This window comes from Phalacrocorax carbo, chromosome 7 (genome assembly GCF_963921805.1).
Source record: "Phalacrocorax carbo chromosome 7, bPhaCar2.1, whole genome shotgun sequence".
Taxonomy (NCBI): Eukaryota; Metazoa; Chordata; class Aves; order Suliformes; family Phalacrocoracidae; genus Phalacrocorax; species Phalacrocorax carbo.
Genome location: NC_087519.1, coordinates 10,375,448 through 10,394,665, shown reverse-complemented (window position 1 = coordinate 10,394,665; position 19,218 = coordinate 10,375,448). Strand labels below are relative to the sequence as shown.

Genomic DNA, 19,218 nt, shown 5'->3' with positions numbered 1-19,218 from the left:
GCACAGGTACAAGTCAGGTTTTTGTACCCATTTTTGTACCCATTGGCCCATCTGTGGGCCAACCTTCAGAATACTCCTCACAAGCCAAATTTACCCAAGACACAAGGTTTGGTCCCTTCACACACACATGCTAGCACTGTGCTGTGAGTCAGATGATAGAGAAGAAGTTACTTCAATTTGCAGTCCCACCCCAATTGGTGTAGTATTGTTGGCACCAAAACCTGTGCATATTTTGTTGAAAAGAATGAACAAAATCTGGTATCATCAGAATTTCAGTCTTCTGAAATTCTCTGGTATGTAATAAAATCTGAGTTCCAGCTCAAAGTCTTTTCTACAGCTAGTGCAATCAGAGCAGTGTTTCTGTAGGGATTTTCTGGAGTCTAGTATGGCTTGTGCTCATGCGGCAGTGCTTTCCTCAATGGATACAGAAAGATAGAATCATAGAATTGTTAAGGTTGGAAAAGACCCTTAAGGTATCGAGTCCAACCGCTAACCTGTCACTGCCAAGTCCACCACTAAACCATATCCTCAAGCACCACATCTACCCTTCTTTTAAATACCTCCAGGGATGGGGACTCCACCACCTCCCTGGGCAGCCTGTTCCAATGCCTGACAACCCTTTCAGTGAAGAAGTTTTTCCTAATGTCCAGCCTAAACTTCCCCTGGCACAGCTTGAGGCCATTCCCTCTCATCCTATTGCTTGTTACAAGGGAGAAGACACCAACCCCCGCCTCGCTACAACCTCCTTTCAGATCTTGTACTGAAGACTGAAGTGAAAGGAATAGATGTCATGATGCATAGATGCCCTCTCTTCAGAAATCCTCCTCTTACCGCTCATTGCCTCGTTGTAAGTAGCACCTAGTTTCTCAGACTGTTAGTAAAGGGACATAGGACTATTTGGGATCCTGAAGATTTTGGAATCAGGAAAACATATCTCTAATACATATGCAGAAGTCCTGAAACACTGTTCAATTTGCTCATGGTTTATACAATAGTGAGCCCCATGCAATCTGCAGAGTATGGCTTAGAAAGATACTTAAGGTTTTGAACAAAAGAGAGGAACTAGTATTTGGAATACTGATGTTTCAGGTTCTTCCTTAGCTCTGGAGAAGAAATACACAGGGAGCATTAAATGATGCACAACTTTTAGAGGTTCTTTTGTCCTTCCAAGGTGACAGCAAAAATTAAGTTGTTCAATTCTGTGGGAGTTATTAGTACCTTCAGAGTCGTGCTTAGGGGTGTAGGTGCTGGAAAGCAGAATAGTGGAATATCTTCAGCATCACCACAGAAAGAATGGAATCAATTTTCTTGAACAAAGAAAAGGATCCTTCAGCTCTGAGTCACACATCATGAATTTCTGAAGCATCACATGGAGATGGAGGGAGTGAGTGTTACACTGGGACTTGAAAAATGCTTGTGACTCCTTTCTTAAAGAGAGAGGCTTTAAGCTTAAGCTCTCTAAGATACATGGTACAGGAAGATTGTTCTGGCAGGCTTGTGCCATATGGAAGATAGAGATCACTGCTTTCATAATATAGGGCAAAGCCTCAGCAACAGTAGTACAGGATAAGGTCAGTGTAGCTGTTCCCAAAGTTCATCCTATTTAGCATGCTGAGAATAAGACTTTTTAGAATCACTCACTGATCCATGACTCTGAAAGGTATGGAAGATTAGGAAATACCATCTGAAGAGGTTTGTATTGCTATGAGAGCTCTGTAGAGGGAATTTAATGTCACTAAGAAACCCAAACTCTGCTGTGAGGGACTGGGTTGATGACTAATTTATATTGCCATTCATCCAGGCTCCTGACCCATCCTGTTCAGTGACACTAACACTCCAGCCTAAGAGTGGATTTCTACCCTTAGCGGTTATATTTTACCTGTGCAATGGCATTAGTTAAAGACTTACTTTGTTCCCCAAATCCCTATTTGAGCTGCTTGCCAGCTAGAAAAGCAAATTATCTAAACTTACAGTCTGCAATAAGATACTGAGTAGTTTCATATGGGTGTGGTTCACAACAGTTAATGGAGTCCTGCATATTTTGGAGGTATGCAAGCAAGGTGACTGTGGCATCTGACACACACCTAAGCAAGTAGTTCAGCTTTGTTAAAAGAGAAGAGGTGAGAGGCCACAGAGGTCAGTTCCTTCTTCAATCACAGAAGGAAATAAGCAGAGTACATATGGACTGTTTCCAAAAGGAAGGAGGTGGTATGGTTTTGCAGGTGACTGGGTGTATTTTGGGAGTTGGGTCAGCATCACTTATTTATGTTTTCTGTCAGAATGTAATAGAAAGTTGGCTTGGTTTTGTCCTCATGCTGTGACTTTGCCAGGGGCTGAAACACCTCACATACAGAACTCTGTCCTGCTGCAGTCTCTGTAATACTGGTCTGCATGCAAGGAACTCAAGAAGTAAGGGGAAATTCTGATTTTCAGTACCACTGTGTGTGCCACTCTGTGTTGAGACATAAAAGTCTATTGTTATCCAATTTCTGTTGAAGGTATGTAAAATAAAATAGAATATGTAAGAAATAAATATTTTAGATGAAAGAATCAGTTGCACAGGTAAAGGACATATAATAAAGGAGGTGCCAGGAGGACACAAACTGTATTAAAATACATGCCATACTTGCAGTGAGGTCCCTTTTACACATCACACCAACAGGTAGAGAGAAAGTGGAAAAATTGGGATAAGCTACTGAAAAGGTTCTTTCTAAGGGCATCTAGAATATATTGCTCAGACTGAAAGATTGTTAGGGTTAACACAGTTACTTCTTGATTAAAGAATAATTTTGTAATATGGGGTTGTCAAGAGTTTTACATCTCTAGGAAAAAGTGACCTCTCTGGTGGTTTTAGAGCCATCACTACTTCCCTCCTGAATCAGAGAGAAAGAACACCTGCCTGCTGAATCTCCTGTGTATTTCATAGTATTGATATAATCCATACCTGCATAGCTTGTGAGATCTCATGGTATCACACTTTACAAATACACTTTACTGTAGTGACAGGTTTATATTTTGAGCTGAATACTATATTGCAGGTAGAAAGCACCAACTGTGCTAGTCTGAATACAAAGAGAGTGGCCTAGCGGCCGCTGATTTCAACAGAACATCAGTCAGCAGAGTGCAACATCACAGCAGGGAAGTTAATACATTTTCATGCTGTTTATATAGAGCAGAAACACTGCAGGCTCATAGGTTCTGAAAAAGCCATGTAAAATCCTGTGTTCCTGAGAAAAATTAACTAATCCATTTAGGAACTACTGCAATGGGAACATTACAATATACTGTACTGAGTTGCCTACCTTAGCAAGTAACTTTCTTCTCATGTTGTTGCAGTTTTCATTTGCTGCAGCTTTGGACTGGACCATGCTGGTGATCACACATGGAGGATCAGGTGGGCTGTCTTCAGTCTCTGATGTGCATGGCAGTTGTGTTCTAGGACAGCAATCAAAATCCTCTTGACCCCAATTGGTAGAGATCTCAAAGGGATCGGGGCATTTCTCATCAGGACTTGACCCATCGTCACTGTTTTTGGCATTGCAGAGTATAAGTGATCTTGAAATGGAGCGAAACTTCCTTGACTTCCTGTTCCCAGCATTGCTCTTTCGATCCATCTTCAGAGAGCTGGTGGCACTGCTCTTCTTCCTATCATTCTCCCATTTATGCGGCATGATCCTTTCGATGACTTTCTCCACTTCTCTCGTGCTAAATATCCTCCAGGAAAGGAAATATAAAAAGTTTTAATATACCCCACTTTCTCCCACTTAATAACCTATACTACTGAAAAGCCCTAATGAATAAATCAAATCAACAGAGCCTTTCAGTCTGCTAACAGCCACGTGATATCTCATGACTTGCTAATTCTGTTTCTGTGCAGTGCTCTACTAAATTCTCCTTCACCTTTTCATTCTCTTCCCATGCTCCCCAAGCACAATAGAGTGCTTTTAATAAATGTTTTTGATGCTTCCATTGTGCTGCTTCCTTTGGGCTTCTGCTGAATTTGCATGTTGAAATCCCAAATTGAAAAGGAAGATACTTTAAAAGCATTATTCCATCCTCCTAACATTATTTGGAAAGTGGAAGCTCCTTCTGAGGTTTGATTCATGAAACCACTATAATTCAAAGAAGATTAATCAAATTGTCGAGGTTAAGTTCTCTGCCTGGCACATCTGATTTGTAAGTGGTTTAGCAAAAGTAGATCTTAGCCATGAGAGAGCAAGGAGCGTCAGATTGCTATAGAACTCCTACCTTTGCAGACCAGAGTTCACTTAAGATTGTGCATTTAACAGTAACAGAACCAGTGAAGCACTTAAGATATGAATATCTGATTAGGGATTGAACTCTATAAAGGAATACAGCTCCAATACATCAATCAAAAAGCATCCCATTACAGAAATGGTTTGTTTCAGCACATGATTCAGCATACAAAATTAAGAGAAAATGGAAGAAATGCTATACAATCAAAACGTGGCAAAAGTTGGAACTTTTGTAAAATGAGCAAAGCACTGTTACAATAACAGAGGGGACCTTTGTTAAACTGTTTCCTTTTTCTCTCAGGAAAAGTTTCCTAGAAATATTTTGGTAGGTGTGTGTCAGTGCTGAAAATTCAACAAAAGGAAGTCTAAATTAATTACTTTGACTTTTTCACATAATTGTTATTATCATATCTATTACACAAACTTTTCTATTCTCTTCACAGTACCTAATTGATACTGTATGCTGCCATTCCAGAGAAAATACCTATTGAAACAAAAGGATTTACATAAATCAAAGATACCATAGGTGTTACACACAAAACTGAAAATCAATGTAATTTGAAAAGCACATATCAAGTATACTATTGAGAGAGAAGTTTGTACATTGTGCTCTAAACTAGGTTGTGTTTGTTTCGGTTTGGTTTTTTTACTCTGCTTCTATGCAGAATTAGGTAGGTATGCATGCACTTTGTACCTGAAATGCCACTAGTGATATAGAAATAGAAGGCAGATTTTCTAAGGGCTCCTTACAACCACAACAATAAATACAGGCCTGCACATTCTGGCCGAGCTAGATTCATATAATAAATCCAAGCCAGCCTTATAATAAACCTGCAGGATTATTTTTCTTTTCCCCCCCCCCCCTCATACAAATAACCAGGAAAAACAAAAACAGGTGATAAATACTATGCCATTGAGTACCTGTCTAAAGGAGCTATACGGCATTGCTGGAGAAATAAGCATAGATTTTTCAGGAGCAGCAAAGAGGTCCCTTTTCTCCCAGGGAGAATTATGTTTGGTTTTGCAGTCCTTTCTGGTATTTTTGATAGGTAATGCTCCTACAGCCTTCCGTCACAACTTATTTTCCATCATACCAGTGCTACTATTGCTCTGCTCTCTGATGTCTTTTTTCCAAAACAAAATCCCTAGCACTTCAGAAACTCATGCCCTGAGTATTGGAACTCACTAGATTGTCAGATTTCCTAGCAGGACACTATTCCAGGGCAAATTTTAAGTTTGATGGAACACGTCAAGTTCCACAATGCTGGTGTGTTTTCTGGCCCTCTTCTTGTGTGTCTTTGGGATCCTCTCTGCTCCTGTGGGAGAGTCTGACCCTACTGGATAGGAACATTGGAACTGAAGTCACTGGGCTCACAGCCTTCCCCACACTAGCATGAAGGAAGCTTTAAGGGTCACACTGAACTAGCATATTCTCCACTCCCTTCAGTACACAGAATGTTCTGCTTTTCTCTTTCATCAGAGTAGCCTCTCTTCTTACGAATAACAAGATTTGCAACCACGGCTGAATGCAGCCATGGCGTGGATAGAGGACTGCCTAACAGCACAGCCACATTCCCTTCCTGTGACGCAGAGCACATGCTGAATAAAAGGATGTCTGAGCCTATGCGTAAGGACACAGAGGCCAGAGGGGATGGGGAAAGGTACGACATAATGAAGCTCAGTTTTATCTTTGTTTTTGACGTGGGGTCTTATTTCTCTGGGATTAACCTCCCTTCCTGCACCGTTGATAGAAGCTACTTTTCAGAACCTCTGTGGTAATTTATTTTGAAGTACAGAGATGAAAAGTGCTATGAATTATATTAGAACAATAATTCTGAGAGCTGAAATAAGTAGTTGGTGGTGCAATTCAGCATCACAAGTTGGCAATTTTTGTATGCTTTTTTGTTGATTACACTAGTTAAAAGCTGACTGACACTTATCCCTACAAATATGTAAAGACTTTCAAGGTTTGGAGATTTTGTTTGTTTGTTCTAAACAACTAAAGACACTTTTTAGTGTTTTGGTAAGCCTAAAGCTTTAGTCTGCCATAATATGTATGTACCTAATTGCAATTTTTGAGTTGGGAAATCGCTGTTAGTGTTCCCAGCGTATTAGGAAACTAATCTTGTAAAGCCTGATGTTGCTTTTTCTGCATGTCTGAAGGTAAGCAAAAATGCAGTCTGGCTCATTAGACCAGAATGTAGAGTTGAAAAAGCAATATGATGGCTAGGATGAGGGCAACTTCTGCAAGTACCTCCCCTCAGCACCTCGGTAGGAAGCAGCAGAGCTAACTTGCCGAAAGTGCATAGAATGCATACTGCTTGAAAGTCTACAACAGGGATTGTTGCTCCTTCTCTGGTTCTGGCAATTACTACCAGACACCAGCAATAAGAATGTCAGAAATGAGCCCGAGTTCCACATTCAGACCTAAACAATCTTGCCTGTGGGGGAAAATTAGAAGAAATAGTACTTTTCATTCAAGGTTTTTCATGTTGTACAAACATTAACTACATTCTTAATTCCCGGAAGAGAAAGAATTTAAAAAGAGCTATTAAACACATGGGTAAGCAGAGGACTCGAGAGCTTCATGGTCAAAATACAGCTCTTTGGAGACGGGCATGCTAGACTGAAGGATGGAGAGATGCAGGAGCCCTTTCTTGCTCTGCCTGAAGCTGCTGAGCTTAAAAGGGAGCACTGCCATGGGTACTAAATGCTCCAAGAGGTGTCCCTCTGACTGTAATAAGCATCTGGGATGCAGGGAACACACAGAAGCACCTGTTGAAGCAGTGAGGAAACATTGTTTTAAGTGAATTTTGCCATCCCACCCCCCCTCCCCGCAATGCTCCTGAGGAATTTTATCTTATGGGAGAGAACATCTCTTTTGCCCTGCTGCATCAGCTATTTCCTCCTCCCCAACCCCCACCAGAGCTCCATCGGCTCAAAGACCAAATTTAACCTTGGATGACTTACCTAGAATCTCAAAGCAAGCCAGTGGCTGAGGTGAAAATAAACCCAGTAGACCTGAAGACTTGCAGTTAAATACTTGATCTTGCTCTAAGATTAGGTCACAGCCCAATTCTTAACTAAGGCAACATCCTCTCCAGAGCTGCTGATTCAGGGTTGCATAAGTGACAGAAACATAGGAGGTACCATAAACATAGTCTATAAGTTTTCCAATAAAAATATCCAGAAATGTTATTTTACACAGAAAACAATATCACAAGTGCCAGAGAAGATTTATGATTCATTGCCACCTTCCACCAAATTTAATTCAAGGTATTGGTGGCATGGACAATTACTTCAAAGTCAATTCTGCAAACCACTCATCTTTTCCTCCAGTGGACTCACTGCTTGTCATTTTCTCTTGCCATTCTTATACCTCCAGCATGCCTGATGGAAGTTGTCTGTGGTTTGTAATGCAAACCAAATGTTCCTCCTCTGTTTCTTTTTTTTTTTTTTCCCAAGCTTTATTTTTCCAGCTTTAAGTCTAAAAAGCTCTAACTCGGTCTGCCTTCTGCAAACAAAATACCTAATTTGAGCTGTGCCCATTTGGTTCAAATTTTTGGTTGGATATTAAACCAAGCATTTACAAGATGCAAATAATTTGGTGTAGCTCCCAGATTGAATTCAAATGCTCTGCTAACCAGGCAGTAGGAAAGATAGAACTTTTCTTTACTAGCAAGAACACGATGAGTTTTACATTACTGAGTGCTTACAGCACAATATCTTTCTTCCCATTTTAATCTAGAGCTTGTGATCTTTGTCAGATTCATTACTGAGCAGTACTATTAGCACTGAACTATTGCAAATGTCTAGGATTTCCAGGCAGTAGGAAGAGCTACACAGCTGAAGTTTTCTAATAGAGTAAGAAACTCACTGAGACTTGAATTTACTGTTAAAAAAATTAAAAAATTTTAAAAATCCCTAATTGTAAAATAAAAATTCAAATGGAGGAACTTACAACAGCGAGGCAGACAAACCTGACTCCTGCAGAAGGCTGTTCCTCTTCATAGGCCTGGCAAAAAAAGGCAGAGTGAATAATTGAAAACACACTCTCATCGTGTCACGTGACTTGGTTTCAGTAATTCTGCTCAGTACATTGGAACGGAGCTATTGTTTCCTAATTGAAGAAAATGTCAGCAAGGATAGATAAACAAAAGCAATGGGATGCAGTATTGGGGAAACTGTTTCCAGCAGGCTCCTCGGTACCCAGAGAAGGCAAGACCATTTAAGGCGCTTGTGTCATTTGTTTCTACCCATCACTCTCTGTTCCTAGGACTGAGGGGGTTCAGGCATGTTAAACCTACTTGGGGGGAGGCGAAAGGGGCCAGCCAGAATCTGTGCTAATCAAGTGCAGGATTTCCTGCTGGAGGCTGAGATGGCAAGCGCGTTTCTCGTAATTTTTAGCAGATATTTTAAACATAAAGCTAGAAGAATTTCATAGGCCACTTCTCCTCCAGGAGCAAAACATAATATGAGCTGCTTTTGAGTGCCAAGCCCTTGGCTTGTGCACCATGAAGTGGCATGGACCCTTTAACCTACCAGTTTTTAAATACTCACCCCTTTATGGGCTAGACTGCAACTTTGTGATCCAACCTGATCAATTGTTGCTATTTCCACAGAGCATCCGGGAAGTGAGAACTATGCCATAGACTCCATATTGCCTCAATTACACCTTTCATTTGCTGCAAAGTAAATGGTTCACAGTCTATGCTACTATTGTGGTCACTCCCCCCATGAAACACTGCTTGAGTTGCATCTACCATCCTACCTGTAGGAGCAGGGATCCACCTTTCCATCATGTCCCTAGGCACACTTAGCTATTTTTCATCAATTACACAGATCAATGTGTCGGTTCCCACCTGTCAATCCTTAACTCTGCTCACACGGACAAATAGCAATCTTGCTGCAGAAACCTGCTTTGTCTCAATTAATTTGTGTGATAAGATACATAGGGAGTTAGTAGATTTAAAAAAAATATTCCATAACAGAAAGAATTGTCTCTGAAACAGTTAATGTTAGTTTATTGAAATAGTGAGGCCTCTTTGGAATGTTCTCACAAACTATAAATCCTATACTTTTCAGGAAAATGTAAACAGAAACCTGAATTTTACACCTGGCCCTGCATGGTCATGAAAATGGTCAAGAGACTGCTTAGACACCTGCTGCCCTCTGTTCTGTGGCTTGAAGGTCCTGGTTTTATTGGTCTGTCTTGCAAAAGAGAGAGAGAACTATAAAATAGGTTTAAAATATTGCACTGACATGGTCTTATGTTTAGTGGTCCTGTGACTTCTAGATAAAACATGGACTGTGAAGACAAGCATCTGCCCCATGAGGATGATGTACATACTGGGAGAAAAAGTGAAGGTGAAACCTCTGCTCTCTACAGTGTCTGCAGGAGGCCCAAAACACTCTGTCCCCGATAATACAGTTGTGGATAATTTATATTTTAGGTGTTAACGAAAAGAAAAGAATTTGGCATTAATTTTCCCAACAAATAAGTTTTCAGGATATTAGTTCCCTGAAGGAAATCTGTTGTAAAGGGAATAGTTTTAACCTGGATCATTGGATGACAGTAAACATTGAACATTACCCCACTCTTTTAAGTTCTAATCTTGTACAAGAACCATGATTTGACACTGAGCAGTAAACAACAGTTATCAAGTAGCTGGATAGGGGGAGAAATAGGGAGCTGATTTTGTGTTTTGAGAAATAGTTCCTCACTGTATTTGTATTTGTATGGAGAGGACATACATAAAATGGGGTTGTATAGTGCCAGTACTGTAAAAATGAAATATCACTGAGGAAGCAAAGCCACATGCTGTTTACTACTTAACTGTCTTACACTGTAACACACACATTTTTGTTTAGCAATAGAGAACTCATTCATAGAAAATCTCAGCAGCCCCTGAGTTTTGATCCAAACTGATTGAGCTGGAAGCTCCAAAGCATTGGAAAGCTTTTTTTATTTCTTCTCATTGTCACATGCTATTGCATTTCCTGACTATGGGCTGAATACTGTAACCCCTAAGCCTCTGGGAGTTTTGTTCATTCAGAATCTGGACTTCTGCCAGGGCCAGCAGCAGAAACATAAATATCACAAGGAGGGGCTGGTTTTTTCATGTTGTTTCACTCTAACCTTTTGCAGTTTTTTCCATCTTCTCTGTAGAGTAATTGTTCAGTGCCCAGTGGTGAACAGAAAAGCACATTTCTAGAAGCCAGAAGGAAAAGGAGAGAGGGAGAGAAAGAGAGAACCTCTGCTCTGCCTGCCATGTTGCACTAATGGTATGCTTTGATATTGGATACTGTGGTCAATCTTCATTACTTAGCTCAAAGGTATTGTACCAGGGCCGTGAACACGATCAGAGGCTGAAATTTTATATTAAAAGATTGAAATTATGTGGACTCTTCTTTGCAGAAAGGAGCTGTAGTGATGAAGGTTTATGAGATAGTAAGTACTCTAAGGAAAATCAGCTGGGTTTCTTTACTGCCTTTTCATGTGAGGGACGGGAAAAGAATGCAGTAAAATGAAGAGAGTTCAAACAAATAAAAGGAAATACTTGTAACCTAAAGCATAATCAGTGTGTGGAACATGAAGATAGCAGAAATCATGAGCCCTTTGAAGTCAGCTGTTTTGCCTTTGATTTCAGTGGGTATATTGATTTCAGATATGAAAAAATATCTGCAGTTAAAGGGAATAGCATGTAGAAGTGGCAGCAATTCTTGATTCACAGAAGAAGTCAAACAGTACCGTTCACAGGTAGAGTGATACTTCTGTCCTGGGATAGGGTCCTAGTTACCATAAAATGGAGGAAGTTTTCTGATGTCTAGAGTTAATGTCTATTGGAGGTGTGAAAAAGAAATAGAGCCACTGAATTTATTTGTTATGACAGCTCTTCTCTTTTGCCTGGCTAAAATCAGGATGTGTTTGGAACCATAGCAGATACAGGATCTGATCCCTTTTTTCCCTAAATTATTTTCCATATCCAAAGGTTTGGATTCTAGAGGACAAATATACAGACTATTCAGTACTAAATATTTTGCCTGTTGCTACTGGTGATAACCTTTTCCAAAAAGAAGCATATAAATTTAAACAGAACATTAGTACTGGGCAAAGCAAATCTAAGTAATGATGGAACTTAGCCTCAGTCCTGAACTCCGCCCAACTCCAAATGCTGCTTGTGTTAATGGGAAAGCAAGCCAATAGTTTGGAGTCTTCTAGTTTTTGTCCTGTCCTTACATTGCTCAGCAAACTGATTAATTACTCTTGCCTTAAACAGAGTCACAATTTTCACATTTTGCCATACTCCAGACAACAGCTATGTTGCACAACACAATCCATCCCCTCATCGCTGCTAAGCCAGGACTGGATTAGTCATCTCTGTCTTGGGTTTCGTAACTTTCACTCTGCCCTTCCATCCATCAAAACATAGCAACATGGCATGTTGAGTCACCCTGTAAGCACAGTTAATGCAGGACCCTTGTCCAGCAATGGCTAATAGCAATTGATTCGAAGGGATTACCTTGTTAAAAAAAAATAATCAAGAGGTACCTTACAGGTTGAGAGTAGGCTGGCATTCTGAGGTTTTGTATGTATTCCAAAATTGTTGAAGCTTTTTATATTATGATTGGATAATCTTGTTTTAGCAGAAGATACAGCTGCCTCATAATGGATAAGTATTGCATTATGTCAAATTAGGTAAATCTCTTTCTAATTCCTATCGTCACTTAGTACCTAACTTTTGCCAGGAAGTGCAAAGAATTTTTTTTCCTTCAACAGATGAAATGAATCCTGTGTAATGTAACTGTAATTCATCCATTTCTGGCTCCCATTAAGCTTTTGATTTCAAGAGTATCCAGAAGCAATGAGTTTCATGTGTTACATAAAAATGTACTTCCTTGTAATTGTTTTAAATTTGCTGCCTCTAAGATTTGTTCAGTTCTTGTACCCAGAAAAATATCCCAATCTTTCAAGTCTCTGTAGAATCCTTTTCTCATTATCTCTGTACCGATGTCATCCTCTATCTTCTACATACTTTTCTCTTTTCTTCTTCTGCCCCTCCTTTCTTTCAGCTTCATGCTGCTTTCATATGTTTAGATCTTCTTTTTCTTCAGAACTATTTTAAAATCCACTTCCTTTTGTGAACTTTATTACCTGACTCTTTCATAATGGCATCCAGCTCTGCAGCTTTCTGGACTGTTTCCAGTCAATTGCCTTCCTGTGAGTTAATAAAAATTTCTAGACCTTGTCTTCCCAAATACGTTTGTGTTGCATGACATGCACTCACACTCTGCATGATTACTAGCCTTATTCTGGTGTCCTTACTTTTTGCAGTGCCTTAGAGATAAGCTGTAAAATATTGCTCCTGTAGTTCCATGGAAGAGGGTCTAATACTGAGTGTTCGCCTGTCAAAAAGTACCTTTGCCTCTTCTTAGGAACATATCCTTGAACTTTATGAAGAATATGTTATTGTATACATACAATGTATTTTTTTACAGAAAAAGTAGCCTATGTGCTCTACATAAGTATTGTATTAAGGGAGTGTGATTGAAAAATTACAGCACTACCAGTGTAAAGAGCATTGACTGTAGCCATGGTGTGGTGTATGAGGCATAGCAGGGATGGTATCACAACAAAGTATTGTGAACTGTGTTTGTTATTTTAATATTTTTGCACTGGGTACATCAACTATGTGTAAGTGATTATGTTAGGCTTAGAGAAACACTACAGTATATTTGTGTCAGCTATGAAGTTGCTAAATATCTGATACTGAAGAAATGGGTTTTTTAAAGCCATTGACCAATACGGAGTTTATAACTTACTGCTGCACCAGAGTAGTAAAAACATTATGTGAGCTCCCCTGTATGGTGTCATTCTAATTTAAAACAAATATTTTAAAAAGTTATGACTTTACCTCTTCTTTCCACATTTCCAGTCACATAATGTTCCTTTTTCATCTGGCTTTGCATTCCTTTTGATTTATATTCGCCTGAACTGTAGGCTGACATAAGAGGCCCTTTAGGTTGAATGAAAGGAGAATTATCAATTGCCAAAAGTATGATTTATCAGGAAAAAAAAGAGTAAAAGAAAAATGAACTTATTCTACATGCAAAAATCATATGAAAATTTTCTCTGTATTTTTCGTGGGTTTGGTATAAAAGGTGTATTTAGACCTGACTGGTTTTGCATTTTATTGTGAGTCTGTGTTGGATTCTGTCATATTTGTTGCTACTGCCTTCTCCTTTACACCTTGAACAGCCAGATATGAATGAATGGAAGTACTGAAAAGGTGAATATATTTAGTACATGTGAGTACCAGTGGCAGAATTTGCTCCATATTTTACACTCTGGCACAGGCACCACTTTCTACTCAGTCTCACTGAAGTCAGGGGCTTGTTATCCTTTAGTGTTTCACAGATAGCATACATGGTCCTGTCTTCATTGCCGGGTTAGTTGACTTGGCATTTTGTTTGGGTTTTTTTTTGGTTTAGGTTGGGTTTTGTGGTTGCTTTTTTGTTGGTTTGTTGTTTTTTTTTGAGGGGGGATGTTGTGAAGCTTTTTGGGGGGGGGTGTTTTGTGGGTTTGGTTTTGGTTTGTTTTTGAGTTAATCTTGTCAGTGAGTGATGAGTAATTATACAATCTCTTCTCTTGCATATCCATGCCCGAGTAAGACGACTTTACTATGTTTATAAGTACAGTTGTTATTTCAACCTGCAAGGCTTTAGGAGTAGCTTCTTTTGAGTATTTGTCATTCCTAGTGCCTGGCAGAGGCAAAGCTACTTAACATGGGCTGCTGCTTAACTCTGCACTAAACAAGTCTTGAGGACCCTTCACATTGCTGCTGCTTTACTTTATCTCTAAGACTGTGACGATCAGAATGAAGCTGAGGGGATGGTTTTTATTTGTGGTGTTGAAGATAACAGTATAAAGCTCTGAGGGCAGCTCTCTTGCTCTTAACTTCTACAATACTGTAGCTTTTAACACTAACTTTAGTCATAATGCACACCACATATGTTACTTGCTGGCATTATTGTTGACAGTAAGATAAGACTAGACTGTTTTACAGCTTTGTCATGGGTGAAGCAGTATAATCTGTCACATAAGTAGCTCCCTGGCGAGACACAAAACACAGTGCTTCTGGTTCTTCATGAGACCTGAGGGCACCCTGCTCATCAGTATGATAGATCATGCTGGAGTCAGCTGTAGCATCCTAAACAGTCTAGGATCTAGTGTCTTTGGGAGATGACTTTTCTTCCATGTTTTGAAATCAGCCTACACTTTTGGAGCAGTATCTAATGTTAAATAGCTTGGATCCAACGACTAAGAGATCTCAGCTGAAGATTCCTGATCTCAGATTTTGTTTTTCCTAAAGACTCACAGGTTTTAAGCCCAGAAGGAGTTCTAATTAGCTAGTCCAATTGGCCTGTGAAAAAGAAAAATTTAACCTGTAATTCCTGTACTGATGGCAATAACTTCTGCTCCAGGTAAAGCATATATTTTAAAATAAGCACCAAATGTGACTGTAAAGACATTATTCCACCAATCTTGAAAACTTGCTATATCCTCAGATAGATTGTTACACTGGTTAGTTACCATAGCTTTTAAACATTGCTGTGTCCTGATGCTCATTTGCTTTTATTTCTAGATTTGTCCAAAAGAGCCTGACTATTACTGTTATGGCACAGTAAAGGCCCATAATCACTTCCCCAGAAAGACTTGATTGAAATAAACATTCAAGAGGTAAGAATACCCAGACCTTGGGCAGTTGCATACAAGAATGGGAGTTTTAAAGTTGGTTTTCTCCTATCTCTGGCTAAAGCAAAGGACCCTAAATGTATAGGAAGAGGGAAAATGTTAAGCTCTTGAAAATATCAGTTTAGGCTCAGCATTAATCTTGGGCAAAGTTGTAAACTACTTATCAGTGAACCTTACCAATCACATCTAACACACACCACTCACTATAAAGCAGTGACAATCTGCCCCAGCTCATTTTTTCTGACCGAACACTGTGTTGGGTATGGAGATCTCCTTCCAGCTCTGATAGTGACCTGCTGTTTTGACCTCAGATAGGTTTACTTTCCCTCACTTCTGAATCATTGTCCGCATCTATGAAAATTGGGTTGTGGCTATCACCTTCTTTCTTGGATGTGTGGGGTGGGGATTCCTCTGATGAAACGTACTATAAGACAATTAAATGTTTTGGGTTTTGGTTTTTGTTGTTGTTGTGTTTTTGTTATTGTTTTTGTTTTTTAAATGGGACAAAGAACAAACCAATGAACTACTCTTAGAAAACAAAAAGAATCTGCTAGTGGCAGGTAATGATATCCTACACTAAACCATCTCATATTATGTAGAACCTATCACATATAAAGTTTATTCCTTATGATAAAGCATGTAAGTTATTTTACAGTGTACAGTATGTGTCATACTGTAATATAGACAGCATAAATATTATAACAGCACTAGGCAAATAAAAGCAGCAGATCACATCACTGGTGTTCTCTAATAGCAAAGAGCTGTAAAAGTGATGAAGAAGCCATTGTCTGTTGGGTCAGTCCTTCAGCATAAACTGAAGCAATCTGACAGCCTCACAGCTTTATGTCATCTGTTTGCACCCACAGGCTAGTACAGTGGGGGAAGAGGGGAGTGTTTTGGCCTTATCACCACCCTGACAGCGATCCCCCGCAGATGAGCAGAAAGGGGTCCTCCAGAAGCCTCTGTGCTGACTGCGTCTCCCAAGGGGCTGCTTGCCAGGAGGTGTGAGCTCAGCTTAGAGCATACCAGCTCCACAACAAATGAGGTTACACTGGCAGTACGGATGATATATCATCAATATGTGTGTGCTGTACTAGCCTGTATGTTTTTTCTGTAGACTCATACTCTATGAATCAGTTACTAATGAGGCTCATAATAAAGGGTACTATTAAGTGAACACTGCATTAATAATGCTGGCAAGGTTTCAAGTCTACAGATGTTATTTATAGTATATGACTAAACAAATACGTATCCCCTTTGAGGCTGAGGCTCTGCAGCAATTTACTGATTTCCTGTATAGGCTAGTTCATACAGAAATTCAAGTAAATAGTGCATTTGGACGTCTTGCTTGGAACTATGCTCTGAAACAGTATTAGATAATCATATTAATGTTTCATTTTAAAATGGTTTGGAAATGTGTATGTGTTTTCAGAGATTAGATACTATACTTACAGAGTTCTCACAGAGAAATAAATTTTTTTGCATTGCTTCTTTAAAGAAAAATAAACTAGTTAAAGAACATATCCTGCAGTTACACACCAGAGTAGAAATGAGTGGAAAGGTTAGAAACCATTCTGGGAAAAAATGGACTTAGCAAAAGCTAAAAAAGAAAAAAATATCTCATATCATCCCCTTTTCATCTGGTTCTGAAACTAATTAATTTCTCTTATTTATGAAGATTAATTTCCAGTGAGAGAGATTTTGTAGATTTAAAATGCTGTTAAGTAAATAATAATTTGATTTGTGATTTTGTTTCATTTCTGCTTCTTATAATATTGCAGGTTTAGAGAGGCCTTCAAAACTGAAGAAAGCTACGAACTCACAAAAGTCTCTGATCCACTCTGCTGGCTTTTATATGTGTCAGGAGAAATAGCAGAAATACCATACAGCAAACTAAAAGTGTCCTAAATTAAGGTACTTCCCTGTAGAGCATCTCTGTTTTAAGTCATAATGCTGATAATTAGGCAACAATAATTTGCTCCAAATTTCTCATATTATTTAAAAACAAAACAGTAATGACAGTGAATAGACAGAGAAAAACGTAGTTTGTGAAACACCTCTGGTTTCACCTCTTATCTGTATACTCTCCTCTTAAATTCTCAAAACAGTTGAAAATGATACATACTGACATGTAAAAACAGCTGACTGTATGATGCCTAAATAATTTGCTAGAAAAATATCACTTACCATTGCCAAGTGTCTTCTTATGTAAGTCCACTATTATCATGCCTCCTTGGATATGAAATATGCAGCAGAGTCAATTCCCAGTGTGTTAAATACTTGACAAAATAATAAATGCCGTGTAACTCCACAGTGTTTGGATATTTGACTGTAACTCCTAAGCATTCAAAGTGACTACTCAATATAACAACTTTTCCTTTGCAGAAAATGCCTTGCTATTTGCCAGCAAATCTTTAATGCTTTAGATTGGGTATTTCCAACTACCGCCCTACTTGCTAGGCAGATGTGTATAAAAGAGATGTTATTTCACTGAATCAACCACTGAGATCGTAACCCTTTTCCTGTACCACAAACAGAAATGTAAAACCTCAGACTTTCCTTTTGGACTTTTACTGACTTGTGTCTGTTGTAAGAAAGCAAAACACAACTAGTCCAAGGGCTAATATATGGAAAATGTGTTAAAATGTTTTAGATCATCTCATTGCTTCTCATTCCTGCAATTCATTGGTTAACTGCCTCGTTCTGTGTTTATGTAGTTGCATGGTACAAACACAACACCTAAGCTTCTTGCCCAAAGTTGAAATGATTCATTTATTACATTTTACTCTCCGCCTACAGCTCACCCCCCCACAAAAAAAAAAAAAAAAAAGAAGAAAGAAAACACACAGTGCTCATTTAACCCAAGTGAGTGAAAACGCCTTTCATAAGGTCTGCAAGGGCTTTGGAGGTTTTTCTTTGGTGAATAAAGTCTGTGTAGTGGAGGGAAAAGTTTTGTCTGAGGATAGCTGAGATCGAGCTAAAGCAAACAGACAAAAACTAGGATCCTTTTGCTGTGTGAAAATATGATAATAGTAAAGGAAATGCAAATGTTATTCACATCAGATCACCTGAGAGGTATTCATTGTTTTGGGGAAGTGAGTGGAGGAGGGAGGAGGTATTTTTGTGAGGGTTTGTAAGACTCTGCTAGTGCTTTGCTCTCTGAATGACATTGTTGGTCAATGTTCATTTATGTCTTTTTGTGAGGTAATTACTCACCCTAAATAGATAATATATAGGCTTTCCATCTTCTGGGTACTTCTAAATATTAGTTAATTAAATGTTATAGCCACAATGGAGAAAACACAAAAGAAACCTTGAGTGCTGTAGTAAGAAGTGGAAAACAGGATTGCATATAGACGTTTCCTTTGGTCCTTTTTCTATATTGGAGAGAACAGGGCTATGTGATAAGTCACTATTCCATAGGATGTACCACCCTGATTTCTGATACTGGCTGTGGAACCAGTCACTGTCAGAAAGAGGGGATTACAATGGAGGAACCCTTGCTCTCCTGCCTGTGTCCCAGCCACAATGTAAGTACCTCTAGCACAACTCTGATGTGACAGTGTTATTCTGCTGTCATTCACCATTCTCTCCAGATGGGTATTAGACTTAATCAAATTGTAACCCTAACAGCTTGTTTCAGGACCACAGCTGGAATCAGCATGTCTAGACTGTCCCTGATTTATTCCTGGCTCTCAGACCTATGTGCATGCTACTACTCCATATGCTTCCTGTTAGAGAGGTAATAATGCCACTTCACAGTATAAATTTAATTTTTCTTTTTCCTCCCCTTTTATTGTAATTAGAATTTATTTTGCTTATGTGGAAAAGTGTCCTGCCCCCACTCTGGACAAGCCTACTGCCAGTTCTGCTGGAAAAGAGCAAGCTTCCAGACAAACAAAATAAAGTTCACAAAGGAAACAGTTAAATTTTCTGACTGCCTTCACTGTCACAGAAAATGCTAAACACATTTATAAGTTATATAAAACTGCATCAGTTCATATTTTCCCCTCCTGGTTTCACAGCCCAGAAGCAAAACAACCTTGTGACATATCAACGCTCTCAAGAGTTTAGTAATAAAAATAAAAATCCTCAGCAGAAAACAACACTCCACACCATCCCACTGCTGAGCAAAGGAGTTTCCCAATTTCCTCATTTATCCTCAGACTAAACAATGTTAATTTTACAAATCTGACGTCTATTTAT

General features: G+C 39.1%; 1 protein-coding gene across 1 annotated transcript in view; it reads right to left on the bottom strand.

The window, feature by feature from the left end:
• Nucleotides 1-17,919, bottom strand: part of IL16 (interleukin 16) — a 47,427-nt gene extending 29,508 nt beyond the window's left edge. The window contains exons 1-4 of the mRNA XM_064456280.1: nucleotides 17,200-17,919; nucleotides 13,172-13,273; nucleotides 8,237-8,271; nucleotides 3,303-3,714 (exon numbers count right to left, since the gene is read on the bottom strand). Of these exons, the coding sequence (XP_064312350.1) occupies nucleotides 3,303-3,714; nucleotides 8,237-8,271; nucleotides 13,172-13,186 (462 nt within the window). The 5' untranslated portion in view covers nucleotides 13,187-13,273; nucleotides 17,200-17,919. The remainder of the gene's footprint in view (nucleotides 1-3,302; nucleotides 3,715-8,236; nucleotides 8,272-13,171; nucleotides 13,274-17,199) is intronic.
• Between the last annotated feature and the right edge of the window lie 1,299 nt (nucleotides 17,920-19,218).